Source organism: Gobio gobio (assembly GCF_949357685.1).
Source record: "Gobio gobio genome assembly, chromosome: 1".
Lineage (NCBI taxonomy): Eukaryota > Metazoa > Chordata > Actinopteri > Cypriniformes > Gobionidae > Gobio > Gobio gobio.
The window spans coordinates 81,840,367-81,859,875 of NC_137097.1; the positions used below are offsets into that span (position 1 = coordinate 81,840,367).

Genomic DNA, 19,509 nt, shown 5'->3' on the forward strand with positions numbered 1-19,509 from the left:
GAAATCACTTCTTTTTTTATTTATTTGCGTTTTCCATACTGTCCCAACTTTTTCTGATTTGAGGTTGTATATATATGAAGTAAAGTGTCATAATTTGCTCACTTCAATATTATTCCAAACCATGCAATTTGGCTTTCACATACAAAAAAAAAAGATTCAAAAGCATCATAAAGGATCATAAAAGGAACCTATATGACCATTCCAAATCTTCTGAAATCATATAACGGCTTTATGCAAGTAACATTCAAGAGATAAACAGAAATCGAATGGACCACTTTTACGTTACTTCGATAATGTTACCACATCCTTTTTGGAGCTTAAAGGGATAGTTCACCCAAAAATGAAAATTCTTTCATCATTTTCTTTCTTCTGCTGAAAACAAAAGAAGATATTTTGAAGAATATGGGTAACCAAAACCGTTGATCGGCCCCATTGGCTTCCATAGGTCCCATATTCTAAAAGTATCTCTTTTTTTTTTGTTCAACAGAACAAAGAAACTTATACAGGTTTGGAACAATTTGAGGGTGAGTAAATGATGACAGAATTTAAAATTTTGAGTGAACTATCCCTTCAAAAGCCTCAGTATCAAATGATTGTAATTACATTGAAAAGAGCAACCAATACATACTGCATTTCTATGGCAGAGAAAAAAGTAATAATTTAAAAAAAGAGTCAATTTTGTGTGAATTTTATTCTAAACTAAAACTATTCTATAAATTGACCCATACAGGACTAAGACTGTGTATAAATGTTGGCAGAACAGGAATCACTTTTGATGTCGACTTCAGCATTGGCTAATGGTGGCAGGCTTGGTGAGGTAAACGCATTGAAGCCTCCAGCGTCCACTTTGGTCACACGATTGCCCCTGTACAGCTTATAATGAAAATACAGGCAAACCTGTGAAGAAAGACAAAAAGGGTCTTTTTTTCTTGTCCATTACTTCTTGTCATTTTTTATTACAATAATAGTTATTATAAAATTATTACACTAATTTTATTATTATTACAAAAAAGTATAATCAAGTATCTTTATTGTGCTTCATTGGCATTGCAGAAACAAAATGTTATGCAATACATATAATAATCTCAAAGGACATTTAAGACCACATTCAATAAAATATACAGGAAGTATTTTATTAAAGAAAATGTTCCATATTTTAAAATAAAATAATTTAAATGTTAAATAGTTTTAAATGCTTAAACTAACTGATAATGCAATTCTGTCAGCTATTTTATAACTGCAGTCCTAACATCCATTTCTTTGTATTTGTTTCCTGCCACTCATCTGTTTCTATGGTAACCTTTGTAAGTTAGTTAATATCAGCTGTGTTTAGTCAATTACCTTGTTTGTGTTCACTACTCAAGTTGCACCCTTGCCTGTCTGGTCACCGTTATGTGTAGATGTGTTAATGCCTGCCTTTTGCATCATTTGTTATTAAACTACATTTGGGACTTTAATAATCTATCATAGGTGGAGAGTTCCTGCCTCAAGTGGAGGAGTTTAAGTATCTAGGGGTCTTGTTCACGAGTGAGGGGAGGATGGAACGGGAGATTGACAGACGGATCGGTGCAGCTTCTGCAGTAATGCGGTCGATGTACCGGTCTGTCGTGGTGAAGAAAGAGCTAAGCCGTAAGGCGAAGCTCTCGATTTACCGGTCAATCTACGTTCCTACTCTCACCTATGGTCATGAGCTTTGGGTCATGACCGAAAGGACAAGATCCCGGATACAGGCGGCCGAAATGAGCTTTCTCCGCAGGGTGGCTGGGCGCTCCCTTAGAGATAGGGTGAGAAGCTCAGTCACTCGGGAGGAACTCGGAGTAGAGCCGCTGCTCCTCCACATCGAGAGGGGACAGCTGAGGTGGCTCGGGCATCTGTTCCGGATGCCTCCGGAACGCCTTCCCGGGAAGGTGTTTCGGGCATGTCCAACCGGGAGGAGGCCCCGGGGAAGACCAAGGACACGCTGGAGGGACTATGTCTCCCGGCTGGCCTTGGAACGCCTCGGTGTCCCCCCGGAAGAGCTAGAGGAAGTGTCTAGGGAGAGGGAAGTCTGGGCATCTCTGCTTAGACTGCTGCCCCCGCGACCCGGCCCCGGATAAGCAGAAGAAGATGGATGGATGGATGGATAATCTATCATCATCTTCCTGCCTTCAAACACATCTGTGACAGATGACCATACCTAGATGAAGATGTATAGAGATAACCTCCATAAACGTCACCCCTGGGAAGAACGATGGACTTTTTGAGGGAGGTACTGTTTTTATCTTCCAGGGTGGTAGGTGTCAAGAAGACTATGGGGAGGAGTTTTTAGACACCTGCCTCCAAGTCACCTGCTGTGACCTCACCTTAATGTAGGGATTTTGGTGTGGTCTGGACCATACAATCTGCTTTGAGATGCCGCAAGGAGACCCATGCTGGACGCTAGAGACGCTATATCAACTTTGCACTCTGGATAGATGGTCCTCGTTCATTGTTGACAGAGCAGATTTGTCACAATCGTCCAACCACATCTCACACCTGTCATGCAACCAGTCCCTGACCATCACCCAGAGTCTTGTCCCATCATGGCTGCCACACTTGAGTCTTCAGCCAAGATGGCCACCACGCCTGAGTCTTCAGCCAAGATGGCCGCCACGCTGGAGTCTAAAGCCAAGATGGCCACCACGCCGGAGTCTTCAGCCAAGAGGACCGCACTTGGAAATTAGTCCTCACCAGAACCAGCGGGGGACCACTGGTTAATTGACTTTTGGTCAGAACCCATTCCAGTCCCCGTCCAGAGTCCTGTGACGTCTCCAGTCCCATCCAGAGTCCAGAAACGACTCCTGTCCCCATCGATAGTCTGGAAACGACTCCTGTCTCCGTCCAGAGTCCGAAGACGACTTCTGTCCCTGTCCAGAGTATGGAAATGACTCCAGCCCCTGACCAGAGTCCAGTGATTGATCCAGCCCCTAAACAAAGTCCAGAGAGGGCTGTCTCCTGTCCTGAGTCCAGGTAGAGCTCCGTCTCCTGTCCCGAGCACAGGGAGGGCTCTGGCTGCTGTCCCGTGTCCAGAGAGGTCTTTGTCTCCTGTCCAGAGTCCAGTGATTGATCCAGCCCCTAAACAAAGTCCAGAGAGGGCTGTCTCCTGTCCTGAGTCCAGGTAGAGCTCCGTCTCCTGTCCCGAGCACAGGGAGGGCTCTGGCTGCTGTCCCGTGTCCAGAGAGGTCTTTGTCTCCTGTCCAGAGTCCAGAGAGGACTCCAGCCCATGAGCTCGCTCCAGAGTCCATAGCTCCTCCCAATAATTATTTTTGGCGGGGCTACCCATCCACGGAGGCCGTCCCTGAACTGCTGGTGCCACCCTGGCCTCCTGAACTGCCAGCGTCGCCCTGGTCCCCATGAACTGCTGGATCCATCTTGGATTTCTGAGTTGCCAATACCACCCAGTGAAGTTATTACGACATGAGGACATTCCTTCTGGAAGGGGGGAGTAATGTCAGAGTTACATTTGTTTTCTTCAGTCAAGTGTGTTTCTTTGTTTCTCCACTCATCTGTTTCTATGGTTATCTTTGTTAGTTAGTTCAGTTCAGTTCAGCTGTGTTTAGTCAATTACCTTGTTTGTGTTCGCTACTTAAGTTGCTCCATTGCCTGCACTCTTTGCCTGGTCACCATTATGTATAGATGTGTTAATGCCTGCCTGCCTTTTCTATCATTTGTTATTAAACTACGTTTGGAACTTTAATCATTTGTCTTCATCCTCGTGCCTGCAAACACGTCTGTGACAACCAGGTATCTCGAACATACTGCATTTGTAATGACTACAAAGGCATCACTCACAGAGAATGAAAAAAAAAAAACTCACCTCAGGGATGTCGAACTGTCCTGCTATCAACAGCGCCCCCAAGAGGTTTTCCCTCCCATCATTCCTCAACTCATAAATGGGCACCTGTAACATACAATATGGTTGTGAAGCTAATAGTGAAGTTAACATGATGCACTTTTGATGATCACTAGGTAAATGTTAATATTGGAGGTAACTTAAAAATATTTTTTCCATGTTCATCTTTCTTTAGTGTGTAATGTTGCTGATTGAGCATGAAAAATCTCTGCAAAGTTACAGTTATTCACTATATCAGCGTCACTGTTTGTGAACTCCCTGAAACTCCTCCATTGTAGCCTTAATTTATCTTCCAAAAACAAACACGTCCCAATATCCCTCATTTAAAATAATTCCCGCCCAAGATTGCTTTAGTATGTTGAAAATGGCAACTATGGTAAGGGGTGGCACATTTCCAAAACACACGCAAAGCGGTTTACCAATCAGAGCACATTGTGCTTTTCAGAAGGAGAGACTTCATAGAGAAAGGAACTAAATGGGGCTTAATTCACAAAAGCATCGAGGCCTAAGAAGATTGTAGAACCATTGCCACTAGTGGTCTCTACAATCAACTTATCTCACAATGCTTTTGAGAAATGCAGCCCAGAGCGTTTCTGACAGACTGGGAAGAGAGGAGCTGCAACAATGTAAAATATAGTGGGTACGGAAAGTATTCAGACCCCCTTAAATTTGTCACTCTTTGTTATATTGCAGCCATTTGCACTTGATACATTTTTCATATAGTGCACATTATTTCTTTTATTAACAATTTAATTAATAATTATTAACAATTAGTATTACATTTTTTTTATTAAAAACCTTTAAAAAAACATTTGTGGATTTACAGTTGATTTTGCCCTTTTTCCATAAATAAAAAAGAGATCACATTTCACATACTTTCAAAACTTTTCTTAATTACAATAATGTGACAATAACAGATGATACTTTTACTGAACACTGTTTACTAGTTTAAAAATAATAATAAAATAGATAGTTGATGCTTGTGATAGCAATCCGTCTAAATTCTCATCTTGTTTCATTCTTCTTCATGAGTGAGCGTGATTTGAACTCGAATAACATCCATTAGTCCAGTAACTTCTTTGCAAAAGGTTTATTAACAAAATTAGCTGGAAAATGTTACACGATCAAAAAACTGTATCGCTCCAATATTGCATCACACAAAAAACTAACTGTGCTTGCCGGAAATTACGTCATCGTCAATATGAAATCTTAAAATACACATATTAATTATTTACTCATAATTATTTAACCATTGCTTACAGCACACAATTATTTAACCCACATCTATATAAGAAACAAATAATATATGGCTCTTACAATGCCAATACAGAAACAAGACTCTTTTGGAAAATCAGTCGTTTTTAAACAATCTATTTCCTCTGTTTTCTACATTTCTACAACTCACTGAAAACTATTTGTACTGGTTGTAGGTCTGTAGTAAGTTTTTCTTTTTGCATCTGTAATACTTCCTTTTGTAAAAGAAGCACCTCTTTCTGTAACTTGGCATTCTCACCATTATACTCCTGTCTAGATAAAAAATATGCTTGTGGACAAACAACAATAAATAGACAGAGACAATTATACAACAGCGGGCTTGCTGAAGGCACAGAAGCATTGTTTGGTCTGGGTGCGCTTTATAGCTTTCTGGCCTATGCCACGAATGCAGAGCGTTTCCATAGCGTCAATTCTCAACGCAGCGCGAGTTCCCTTGAAAGGGAAACAACTTTGATAACTTCATCAGTAAATCAATACAAATGCACAATGCATGAGTAGATCATTCTTTAACTTAGCATGCTGAATGTGGTCCAATGTTTCCCTCATATGTGGCACAAGCAATAAGTAATGTGCAATTTATAGCAGTCAAGAGAGCACACCTTTACTTTGAGCTTGTCTTTCTTCCTGCGCTCTTCTCGTTTTCCTTTTTTCAGCTCCGGAAAGATATCATTTGGATGCCATTTCTACCACAACTTCACTTTATCTATTCTTCTTTTCATTTAAATTAAAGCTGCTGTCTGTAACTTTTTTTTGGTTAAAAATGATCCAAATTAAAATTGAGCAAGTAGATAACCAGCAAATGTTCAAAACGATCTCCTCATCTTCCGATTTACAATGGTAATCTTGTAATAATGTGTTATAATTTATGTGGTACTGATGGATTTCAGCAGGAAATTCAAGCATGTCTTTGCATCATTATATCACGTCTGTATACATAAAGAGTCCGGCTAGTAGTAGTATGGCATGTGTGGAGCGGATCGCATGTTCCTCACAGTAACTGGAATAATTAAACATATCCTTTTTATGGTGGATTGTAATCCAGAAAGGTCCAAATGACAACCATCAGTGACAAAAGGAGATTCACCCGTAGTCAAAAACAAAAGATTAGACTGTACGGAAATTGAAATCTACAGGTAACACTAATACACACTAAATACAGCCACACAATGCTGATGTTTTTAACATGAACAATTTGAGAATAAAGTATAACAATACTAATAATTTGCATGGTTTGATGTGATAAGAGCTAATCGATTGTTCAATTTAAATCACCATTGGTAGCGCGATTTATTGTAATGCTTTTTTCTCAGTCGGTCAGAACAAAAGTAGCAGACATGTTACTTACTTGTTCAGATTACAGCTTTAACTAAAAATAGCATCGTGTATGACGAGATGTCATGACGTTATGAGAGACTATTCTGGTCAGTAAAGTTTATATTACCATAGAAATTAGAATATTTGGAATTTGTATTATTGACAGCACATGTTCTGTCATACAAAATGCTTAATAAGCAATTAAGCATTAATAAAGAATAAGCGCAGCACTAAAATACAAAAATGTTCACGTTTCTAATGATTGTGAGCATTTTGGAGAGAAGTGTGTTGGAATCTGTGTATATGAATACTGTTATAATTACAGTTCTCCCACTATATCACAGGCGGTATTAGGCAAATCAGTTCGGATTTTATTTATTCTGTTGTTCTGTTTTTTCATATTTATTGAAAATAAATGCCTTTCCAAACTTATATGCGATGGAAAAAGTGAGAAGAACGAGTTCGGCAAAAGGTGAATGGTCCACTTAAAATGTGTTACCTGTGAGCCAGTGAAGATGACAGGCTTTCCCAGATTCTCACACATGAAGGATAAGGCAGAAGTGGTGTAAGCCATGGTGTCTGTGCCGTGCAGGACGACAAAACCATTGTATTGCTCATAGTTTGCCTGTGAACAAGAGGGAAAAAGTACAGATTTTGACATACCAGATTTACAAAATAGGGCAAATTAGCATGAGAGTGTAATTCCAAAAAAGCGCAGATGGGAGTGGAAAGTTCGGCGCATGATCTACTGACAATGCGCAAATTAATGAACACTGACCAAGCGGCAACCTCCAGCGGTCTCTCTTGAATCCAACACGGATTTCATGGACTGCAATTCATTGACTGGCTGCTAGAGACAGCCTCCAAAAATTAGTCAAATCTGCATCTCCCCCATGTTAAAATGCCAGAAAATAGCTAAAAAAATGTGTTTACAGCCTGGTACAAAAAGTGGTTTTGGTCTATATGGCTAATTTTACCCTTTATGACAACGGTGAGGGGGTGAATTTGTTTGAAACTCATCCGTTTAAATTATATTAAGCCTTAAAGTTCTGCGTAATTAAATCCACCCGTCACTTGAGTGACAGGTGGATTACCACTATGGTCGAGCTAGGTGGGAGTGGTTTCAGCAACCAGGCACTTCCGCTCCACCCACACGACGACACTACATCCATATTTTTTTTACAGTCTATGACACAGACAAAGCCGGATCATTTCCATAATGACCAACTCTACTAGATCTAAATCTACTAGTTAGCGTCTGGTTTAAGGCATGCTTTTTTTGGGGGTGGTAAATAATGGTGCAAACACCAGTAAATTGACTAGCGCAAACCTTGGTAAATCATCTTGCATGATTCATTTAAATACTCTCCTCCCATAAATACTGTGTCTGAAAGGAAAACTCCTACAAATGTACATTTATTCATTTAGCAGACGCTTTACATTTTTTAGCGACTTACAACTGAGGAATACTGGAAGGGATCCATCATGAAGAGGCTAGAATAGGGAGGGAATAGAGGAAAATGGAGGGATTTAAAAAAAAAATGTTTTAAGATGAGGTTAAGTGCTCACAGAAGAGATGAATTTTCAGCTGTCTTTTGAATATTTTAAGTGATTCTGCCTTCCGGATGGAGGTGGGGAAACCAGCAAGAAACAGTGAACGAAAATGTTCTGGAGAGGGATTTTATGCCAATCATGTCGGATTGGCAGGGAAGATGAGAAGCTCAGTCTTTGCCAGGTTGAGCAGCAGGTGATGTTCTTTCATCCACGCTGAGATGTCCGCCAGACAGCTTGAGATTCGTGCAGCTACAGTGGTGTCATCTGGTTGAAATGAAAGGTAGAGCTGTGTGTCATCCGCACAGCAGTGATATGAGAAGCCATGTGCCTGTATGATGGGTCCCAGTGATGTAGTGGAAATGGAGAAGAGGAGAGGTCCAAGCACTGAGCCCTGAGGCACCCCAATAGTCAGTTGATGTGCTTTAGATACCTTGAAAGACCTACCTGTGATATAGGATTCAAACCCTCTCAAACAAATGCATATGCAATAAGGTCAGCCACAAAAATAACTATGTCCACGCCTTTTTGTGTCTTTAGTAAATCCTGACGGTAGTTTTTTTAACGCCAAAAGAGGGTTTTGCACTTACACAAGCTGTAAGTAAATCTGGCCCACCAAGTAAAAAAAATGTTGACCTGTTCACTGATCTACCTTCAAGAAATCTGAAGATTACCTACAATTACAAATTTACAAAAAGTTCCTTTGTTTGTAAAAAAAAAAACAACTAAAAACAGAATCAAATAATTTATCAGATCAGTTCTGTACACAAATTAGTATTTATTCATGTATAACTCTGTACTCGACAGTGCAACCATTTCAGTTTCACAAAGCCCTGCAACTCAAGGCCAAAAATAAAGATGTTTAAAATGGAAGTACCTTAATGTGTTCTCCAATAGTGATCCAGTCACGTGGTTTCATATTACTGGAGTCGAGGAGGGGATCGAGCTCAAAAACTGTATATACAATCCTCTTGTTCTTCTCTTTGGACTTTCTGGGAGGGGGTGTGGGGTGGGGGTAGAACATGTTTAAAAAAACAGCATCATTTAAAAGTTTATTCTAAAATCAAACAAACAACAAAAAACACCCACAGATTTTTCTCCATCTCTGGTAAGATAGCAATCATGATGATAAGTGTGTTCATTAATTATTATTTGTTAAATGTCTTTCTAGTTGGCTTTTTCTAGGGCCCTATAATTTCCGCGATGCAGAAAAAACACAGACGAAATTACGGAATCCAGTCATAAAAACAGATTTTACTGTATAACGCGGGATTTCACAGAATTTGTCACATTTTTGATGAATAATTAAAAAGCAGGTCGGTACACTTAAAACAAATCATGATATAGACTGGTACCTGTGAATATTAAACCGCAAAACAATGTTTAAATATGAATCCTGCATGTTCGTGGCGCAGATGTGCGGTTTCATTTACCTCTCACTCACACACACACTGAAGCAAATGTGTTTTCAGCCTCTAAAACTTCACTATATGACAACATGAATGCATGAACTTCATCTCCAGTTCCGCTCTCAGAGTCACTTCATCAGCATTTTACCATTTCATATGAGAAACTAAACACAGAAACTAAAAGGTCTACAACAACCCATCAAAATAAAAGTTGAATTTAGATACGTCTCAATGTAATAATAATACTAACAAAGCTGCAAGTAGCGATGAAAGAGCCCTCGCACCTGTGCCACTTTAGGAAAATAGTGAATAGTGTGGGCAATATGCATTTAAGTAAATAAAAATAGGAGGACTACATCAGTAGGTGCGTTTACATGGAGCACTGTAATCGGTTTAAAAGTCCAATCCGAATGAAAAAGCTCCATATAAACACCTCAATCGGAATAAAAATGTCCAAACCGAATGAAATTGTAATTGGTTTGAGAGGGGTGGGATAAACCTTTTCATGTTAACGACCTGATCCGATTACTTTGAGTGTACTTCTTTCTGTGATGCGATATACAGCACGCGCGCCCCTACAACTGAAGGACGCGCGCCGCACTCACACCAGGTTAATGTTGACTGAGAGAAAAGCTCATTTTTCTGAGGTATTACACTTTTTATTTCGTAACATGTAATGAACAATGTTGGAATAATGACACAGACATAGCCTGGCTACACCATCTCATCTTGACAGCGTTTGTCCTAGGCTTCAACTGCGTCTGACTTTTGCCACACTTCCTGCTACCAGCTGGTGGCGCTATGACTATAATTACGTTAACTCTTATCAAACATGTGGGTTTGGGGCAGATCGGACATTGTATGCCTGACTTACAACAACTTCCTGTGTCATGGCGAAATATCAAACTTTTTCAGGCCACTACAGACTACGAACACGAAAACTCAAGATCTTCACAATTTAACACAGCAAAGGCCTTAAGATTAGACTGACCAAATATGATTATCTGATTACATCTCTAGGAGGAGTTTGTTAAAGTACAATGTCTGCAAATGGCAAAAACTGCAAAAATTTTGCAAAGAAAATTCTAAATATCTCACTTCCTGTTGGGTTTTCAGATTTTGCATCCAGAACTTTTTGTAGGTTTTGAGCTGGTACATGTGTCTGCCGAATTTCATACTCATACGTGAAATGTAGCGCAAACGTTGCTTAATTGAAATTTTGTAGGTGGCGCTATCGAGCCATTTTGCCACGCCTAATTCTGAAACCCATATCAGATGTACATTTTCACCACTTCTAAGTTTGAGCATGTTTAGGCTCTCAAAAATGCTATATATATAAAATATATATATACTCACCTAAAGGATTATTAGGAACACCATACTAATACTGTGTTTGACCCCCTTTCGCCTTCAGAACTGCCTTAATTCTACGTGGCATTGATTCAACAAAGTGCTGAAAGCATTCTTTAGAAATGTTGGCCCATATTGATAGGATAGCATCTTGCAGTTGATGGAGATTTGTGGGATGCACATCCAGGGCACGAAGCTCCTGTTCCACCACATCCCAAAGATGCTCTATTGGGTTGAGATCTGGTGACTGTGGGGGCCATTTTAGTACAGTGAACTCATTGTCATGTTCAAGAAACCAATTTAAAATGATTGGAGCTTTGTGACGGTGCATTATTCTGCTGGAAGTAGCCATCAGAGGATGGGCACATGGTGGTCATAAAGGGATGGACATGGTCAGAAACAATGCTCAGGTAGGCCGTGGCATTTAAACGATGCCCAACTGGCACTAAGGGGCCTAAAGTGTGCCAAGAAAACATCCTCCACACCATTACAGCACCATCCCAAGCCTGCACAATGGTAACAAGGCATGATGGATCCATGTTCTCATTCTGTTTAACGCCAAATTCTGACTCTACCATCTGAATGTCTCAACAGAAATCCAGACTCATCAGACCATGCAACATTTTTCCAGTCTTCAACTGTCCAATTTTGGTTAGCTTGTGCAAATTGTAGCCTCTTTTTCCTATTTGTAGTGGAGATGAGTGGTACCTGGTGGGGTCTTCTGCTGTTGTAGCCCATCCACCTTGTTGTGTTGTGGCTTCACAAATGCTTTGCTGCATACCTCGGTTGTAACGAGTGGTTATTTCAGTCAAAGTTGCTCTTCTATCAGCTTGAATCAGTCGGCCCATTCTCCTCGGACCTCTAGCATCAACAAGGCATTTTCGCCCACAGGACTGCCGCATACTGGATGTTTTTCCCTTTTCATACCATTCTTTGTAAACCCTAGAAATGGTTGTGCGTGAAAATCCCAGTAACTGAGCAGATTGTGAAATACTCAGACAGGCCCGTCTGGCACCAACAACCATGCCACGCTCAAAATTGCTTAAATCACTTTTCTTTCCCATTCTGACATTCAGTGTGGAGTTCAGGAGATTCTCTTGACCAGGACCACACCCCTAAATGCATTGAAGCAACTGCCATGTGATTGGTTGATTAGATAATTGCATTAATGAGAAATTGAACAGGTGTTCCTAATAATCCTTTAGGTGAGTGTATATATATATATATATATATATATATATAGTGTGACAAGTCTCCCGAGCTCTCGTCAGCGTCGCCCTGGCAACAAACACCGATCACCTGCCAGCACTCAGCACGGACCGGATTGGCACAGCTGCAGGCGATCACCACACCACATAAAGCACCGCACGTGGGAACACCAGTCTGAGCACGAACACTCCATGAAGCAGCGCACTAACCTTTCTCTCTTTCTCAGACAGCAGCCTGTGACACTCCGGCCACCCAGTCCGCGAGTCACCACTGCACCAACGGGAAGAAGGAAGCACCGCGCACCAAAGACTTCACCTCACTGTTTGTTCACCTGCTCACATTAAACCCACCCTCCGGGGGCTTTTCACCTAACACTGTGTTGTGTGATTCTTCACCCTGCCACAGTGGTGGAGAATGCGGGCAAGAGCGTGAAGAATCACCAACCATCCCCGGACTTTTTCTTTGTTTTTTTTTCCTGTTTCCCCAGTCACTCACGAAAACCTGGAAGTAGGGCGGCGCTCCTCCCCGTCATGGAAGACCTGCTCAAATGCTTAACGGAAGTGAGTGCACGTCAGCAACAGATCGCTGAACACCTGGCAGCCCGCCAAGCAACGATAGAAGAAGAGTTCGCCGCCCTCCGCCTCTCCGCTGCCCAACGCGTTCCGCTTCCTGATCCGCGAGTCCGAGCAACCCGGCTGCTACCAAAACTAACGTCTCAAGATGATGTTGAATTGTATCTGCAGATGTTTGAGACCACGGCGGTTCGAGAGAGCTGGGAACGAAGCGAGTGGGCGCGGGTCCTGGGACCCCTATTGTCTGGTGAAGCTCAAAGAGCATACTTTTCTCTTCCCGCTGAGTCGGCTGATAATTATGATGAACTTAAGAAAGAAATCCTCGGACATCTTGGGCTATCCGCCATCTCCGCAGCCCAGCTGTTCCATGAGTGGGAGTTCAAGCCTCGACGCCCAGCCCGCGCCCAAGCCGCAGAACTGTCGCGGCTCACACGTCACTGGTTGATCGAGGGAACACCCACCGCGGTTGCGGAGCGCGTCACCGTGGACCGGATGCGGCGGGCGGTGGGAATGACAAATCCGGCAACCATCGCCGAGCTCGTTGAAGCCATCGAGTTGGCGGAGGCGGCGATGCACCGCGAGCCTGGGGAGCGAGCGCCGTCCTTCCCTCGGAGGGTGGTCCAGGAGCGACGCACGCCGGAAGGTACCCCGCGACCAGTACACAGGCCAGCGGCTCCCGGCCCCGTGGACGAACCGATGCCCACGGAGGAACCGGCCCCGCCAGCACGCGCATGGCTGGCTGGTTGCAGCCTGCATCAGGACCCACCCCGCGGGGCTCCACGAGCGGAGGAAAAAGTGAATGGACGGTAGGTCCTGGCCCTCTTGGATTCCGGGAGCTCGGTCAGTCTCGTCCAAGCCACCGTCCTCCCACCGCAGAAGGCCGTCAAGGCACAGCTCCCGATTACCTGCGTTCACGGCGACACTCGTCATGTTCCGGCCCGCCGAGTGACAATATCAGCGGGCCCTGGCGCCTGGCCAGTGGAGGTTGGCGTGTTGAAAGATCTTCCGGTTCCTGTGCTTCTTGGGCGGGACTGGCCGGGGTTCGAGGAGCTTCTTCGGGCCACCACGCAGCCAGCCAGCCGGGCCGGGAGCCGCCCCCATAGTCGTGGCCGCCGGAAGAGGAGCCACAACACCGCCCTATTGGCGACAGACAGCGGGAGAGATGGTGAGTCCCCCTCCCCGGTTACTGACGTGTTCTTTGATGTCTTCCAACAGGTCCAGGGAGGGGGCTCGTTCGCGAAGGCCCAGCTGGAAGATGACCGGCTCAAGCATTGCTGGTCGCAGGTCCGGACAGTGGATGGCCACGAGCACCAACCAGCACCCCATCCTCTCCCGCACTTCGTCGCACTGGAACGGCCTGTTGTACTGTGTCGCCCAGCGAAGGGGGGAGGTAAAAGAACTGCTCGTGGTTCCCAAACCAAACGTGGAAATGGTCATGGAGCTAGCCCACAGCCATCCGATGGCCGGCCACCTGGGAACCGCCAACACCATCCAGCGATTTCGGGACCGTTTCCACTGGCCGGGCTTGGATGGAGAAGTGAAGCGGTTCTGCCAAGCCTGTCCCACCTGCCAGAGGACCGCGCCACGAGCACCTCCCCCCAGTCCGCTCATACCGCTGCCCATCATCGGGGTACCTTTCGAGCGAATTGGAATGGACCTGGTGGGGCCGTTGCCGAAGTCTGCCCGTGGACATGAACACATCCTGGTGATTGTCGACTACGCCACCAGGTATCCAGAGGCACTTCCCCTACGGAAGGCAACGGCAAAGAACATCGCCAAGGAACTCTTCCTCCACTGCACCCGAGTCGGCATCCCAGCGGAGATACTGACGGACCAAGGAACTCCCTTCATGTCCCGGCTAATGGCTGACCTCTGCCGGCTGCTGAAGGTGAAGCAGATCCGGACCACAGTATACCATCCGCAGACAGACGGCTTAGAAGAGCGCTTCAATCAAACCCTCAAGCAGATGCTCCGGCGAGTGGCCGCCGAAGATAAGCGAGACTGGGACCTGATGCTTCCCTACGTCCTGTTCGGAGTCCGCGAAGTTCCCCAAGCCTCCTTGGGTTTCACCCCGTTCGAGCTACTCTTCGGCCGTCAGCGACGAGGGCTCCTGGATGTAGCCCGGGAAGCCTGGGAACAGCAGCAGCCGGCACCTCTCCGCTCCGCCATCGAACACGTGAGGGAAATGCGTGAGCGGATCGAGAGGGTCATGCCATTAGCACGGGCCTGGGGGCGGTCCTTTCCCAGGTCCGCGAAGGTGAAGAGCATCCGGTCACGTACATCAGCCGTAAGCTGACCCCAGCCGAAACCAGGTATGCGGCGGTGGAGAAGGAAGCCCTGGCCATAAAGTGGGCAGTCCTGGAGCTCCGCTACTACCTGCTGGGATGCCGCTTCACCCTGATGACGGACCACGCCCCGCTGCAGTGGAGGGCCCGAGCCAAGGACACCAACGCCAGGGTGACGCGGTGGTTCCTGGCACTCCAGGACTTCCACTTTACGGTGGTGCATCGGGCCGGGACGGCCAACTCCAACGCGGACGGACTCTCCAGGCTGTGGTCGGCTTACGCAGGTCTGTCAGGGCGCACTCCCCGCCCACCCCTATGTTCCCCAATGTGTGTGTCTAACTATCGTTACAGGACCAGAGCGACGCTTAGGGGGGGGGAGTGTGACAAGTCTCCCGAGCTCTCGTCAGCGTCGCCCTGGCAACAAACACCGATCACCTGCCAGCACTCAGCACGGACCGGATTGGCACAGCTGCAGGCGATCACCACACCACATAAAGCACCGCACGTGGGAACACCAGTCTGAGCACGAACACTCCATGAAGCAGCGCACTAACCTTTCTCTCTTTCTCAGACAGCAGCCTGTGACACTCCGGCCACCCAGTCCCTCTGACGTCACCGCGAGTCACCACTGCACCAACGGGAAGAAGGAAGCACCGCGCACCAAAGACTTCACCTCACTGTTTGTTCACCTGCTCACATTAAACCCACCCTCCGGGGGCTTTTCACCTAACACTGTGTTGTGTGATTCTTCACCCTGCCACAATATATATATATATTTATTTTTTTAAATAGTTGTTTTTATGAATTTAATTAATTAGACATATGTGTGTGCATGTGCGTAGGAACTTACGGCAACGCCAGCGTGTTCTCCGCAAGTCTCTGTGTCTGAGTGTAGTCCTCATCATTCAGAAAAGGGAGATTGCGTAGAAATTGAACTAAAGCATTAGGTTGTGGAGACAGAACTGCAAATATAGAAGAGAAGCCTGTAAAAAGTTATGAACAAATGCACCAAATTTATATACACACCGTACAAACTTACAGATTTTCATGTTTGCAACCCTCAGGTTCTTTTGACCAGAACTCCCCCAGCATCAACAATGAAGCCAATAAATAAACATGTTGAATATGTGTGTATACTATGCTAATAATGCATCATTTTTGCACATTTTGATATTTTGAACCACATTCCCTTTTACAGGGTAGAAAAAAAATTGTATCTAGAGTTACTAATTTTATACTATTTATGCTGAAAGTTCAATGAAAATATGGTTTACATATCAAATAACTATGTAAAAATAATATAAAAAAGCTGTTCACAAAGTACAAAGACAGTCAAAGGTATGGTTAGGTTTAGGGGTTTAATCATATTATATTATATTATATGAATTATATTATGAGACTATTTAATTATATTTTTTATGACAATTTATCATCAGCAAAAAAATGTATAATCATGACAGGCCTAACAATGTGGTAATGTCTATTTACTGGCTAATCCAGTTGATTAAATACTTTACAGATAAAATGTAGCACTGAATGTTTTGATGTCCAGAGAGGTGAAAGGAAAATGACATCATGCAGACCTGTAATGGCAGAAAAAAAGCTTGCAGAACAATTTATCCCAGGAATTCTTTTTCCACCAGACCTGCTGCTGTCTGCGTTTCCATCGCGGTCTAAAGTACCGTGAAGATTAGTCCGGCGACGTAGTACTGCACGCAACTTTCCAGGTCCCGCTGGATTTCGTTCTCCACATATAACTTTAATAAGTCTATCTGTCGTATTTTTTAAACTCCATTGTTGATTTGAATAGCAAACAACTCTTACTGTGTGAGCTCAACCAATCAGCACGTTCAGCACCCTTGTCCCATCGTGCATTGTAATGAACATCGCAATGAGTTCATTCATGAAGTTGTGTGAACAACACACAGCATCCGTCAACATCCGTGCACATGCGCACATTGGTCAGAATGGTAATAATGCGATTAAGGTGTTTACATGCCTGTTTATTGCGATTAAAAATGGCGTACGCCACATAGTTTAATTCGACTATGGTTACCATGATTATGAGCTTAATCGCATTAGTTTGATCTACTGTATTGCGTTTACATGAGGTAAAGTTTAATCGCAATATTGCCAAAATACCATTATAATCGCATTATGAGGGAGCATGTAAACACACTGAATGTTTGTTGCATTTCTGTTATGTAGTACACTCTCTGTCCTTGAACTCTGATAAACTGTTTAATAAAGATGAATGTTTTTGTGGTTTGACCTTGCAAATTATTTAAAAGATGCTATCATTTTTATCAGTGTTTGTTTTAGATTAGATACTTTTTAAAGATAAAGATCCACGTTTGTAAGTCAATTCAAGCAGTATTGTGCAGGAAATGGCACTGAAGCCCAGTGTCGGAATTCTCAGAAAACACAAACAACTTTTTACAGAAGGCAAATATTTGTCCGTTCTATTAATAGAATTTGCTCATTAAGTCATAAAAGAAGATCAGTATCCTCTTCAAGTGTTACATCATGGCATATGCTCAGAAAATTGGAATTAGGCTAGATCTAGAAAGCTTGAGCATCATTTATTTACAGATGCCACTTTATCATAACGGCATTAATACATTCTAGGTTCATCCGAAAGATAATTATTAGGCTCCTTTCCAAAGACCCATGCATAAATATTTACACCTACCATTTAAACTGCCCTCTTAATCACTGTTGTTTTTTTGTTGTTGTTTTTTTTTTGGAATATGAGCAAACAAATAATCCCATAAACATGTCATGACATATAAATTCGTATATCATATGTGAACCCTCATGTTGGCAGGTGTTTACCGTTATTGTCATTCATTGTCATTCCAATGGTTCCGCCGGTGTTTATGACCAGGACCCTCGCCCTGTCATCAGGTATCTGCAATTGAAGCACATCAGACTTAGGCCCAATCCCATTTCTACCCCTTAGCCCTTCTCTTTCCCCTACCCCTTCGTTTTGCGCGTTCACGTGAAGGGGTAGGTGTGTCTCGATTCTTTTTTGGCTGGAGTGGTAGGGGTAAGGGGAAGGGCCAGATAGCCCTTCAAACTAAGATTTTTCAGGACCACACTTCGAACGAAGGGGTATGAGGAGTTTCCCTCCACCGACTACCGTGCTGCATAGAATGTGTGTGTGTTGCCACTCGGGATCGATCACTTGCGTATCGCCTGGCTGCCGTTTTCACCGTAGCTTGCTAAACGCACTATTTGGGTGATTTGAACACATATTAATAATAGTTTAAAAATATATATCTGGCCATCCTTCATAACGCAGTCGATATTTACATCACATATCGTCTGTAAACGCTCGCGTTACCAAGGCAACGACTGACTTAGCGTATAAGGTATGAACATTATCGCAGACCACAGTGGATAACGAAACCATATCCGTACCGGCCGGCTCGGATCAGCACGGAATGGAACGGTTAATAAACAAAGAGAACAGCGGCTTCACCAGTCTTGTATGTTCTGTATCATTCTGTATCATCTTAGGAAACTCTGTCTCGTTTTGAACTGAAAACGAGCGCAATTTTATTAAGTCCAAATACAGCGCAAAACTCTGTTGGGAGTGAATAATTTGTTAAACGTGCTCGTGCCTGATTTCTGTTAGATATAGGCTAGCCTACGCACTTCATTGCTGTTCATACTGATAAAATGTCACAGGAAATTATAATAAATGAAACGGGGTATGATGACATGTAATGGTATAGTAGTGGTGTCCCATTTCAAAACAGAATTGGGATTGGGCCTTAACCTGCTACCAGAAAGAGCTCGATCCAGCGCGGTCATGCTTGTTAAGGACGGAGCTGTGGGATTACAAATTTAAGGTAAAATTTACAGCAAGAGTTTTCTGCCAGTTCCTGTTCTCTTTATTGTAAGTCAAATGAGCCAGATTACTGAGATTCTCACCTTTTGCCCTTAATGGCTCTTGAAGCCCCTGTTCCATTTTGAATCGTTATACTGATTGGATTAGGACTGGTGACACTCTAGAGTCTGGGGCAGGCCTCTTTACCTGGATACTTCATGTTGCCCCCAAACAACCCTAGCAAGATCACATTTGTGCTCCATGTATTTACAAAATCCTGCATACAGCCCTGTTGCTAGATTTACCCGAATGTTTTATGGTGGGACCCCCCATAACACTTGATTCAATTCGAGCACTGGTTTTAGGATCTCTCCTGTTTTTACTCTGCTGAGTTGAGAGTAACAGCATTCACAGGTGTTCGTACAGAATCAACTGCGTTACAACCCACGTCTGCCTTTCAGTGAGACTATCGCGTCAACAAAGTGAACCATAGCATATTGTTAGAAGGTAACTGAGTATTTTACACGGTTTTCGTATGGTGATTACAGGTCTCAAATCCTCCTTTGGGTTTAGTGGTTTTCTTTTCCCAATAATATTTTAGATTTATTTGTTCAGTTTGTGCTATTTTGTTTATATTAATTTCTTTGTGTTTTCATGTCATAATAATTGTGTTTTTTTCTTTTGGTTTTTTTTTTTTATGGTATTCATTTTTGTTGTAAAATCTTTGTTTTACTTATTGGTGCACCACTGTATGGGAGGTCTTATTTTCATGTTTGGCCTGTGTTTCATGTATGGTTTGGATATTTTTGGTTCCCTTTCAGTCGGTCACGTTCGGCGT

General features: G+C 43.5%; 1 protein-coding gene across 1 annotated transcript in view; it reads right to left on the minus strand.

Annotated features, from left to right (window-relative positions):
- LOC307126521 (L-asparaginase 1-like) overlaps positions 1-19,509 on the minus strand; it is a 100,872-nt gene that overhangs the window by 31,818 nt on the left and 49,545 nt on the right. Inside the window, exons 4-9 of the mRNA XM_079817084.1 lie at positions 17,672-17,747; positions 15,687-15,798; positions 8,889-9,003; positions 6,960-7,085; positions 3,836-3,919; positions 771-897 (exon numbers count right to left, since the gene is read on the minus strand). Of these exons, the coding sequence (XP_079673210.1) occupies positions 771-897; positions 3,836-3,919; positions 6,960-7,085; positions 8,889-9,003; positions 15,687-15,798; positions 17,672-17,747 (640 nt within the window). The remainder of the gene's footprint in view (positions 1-770; positions 898-3,835; positions 3,920-6,959; positions 7,086-8,888; positions 9,004-15,686; positions 15,799-17,671; positions 17,748-19,509) is intronic.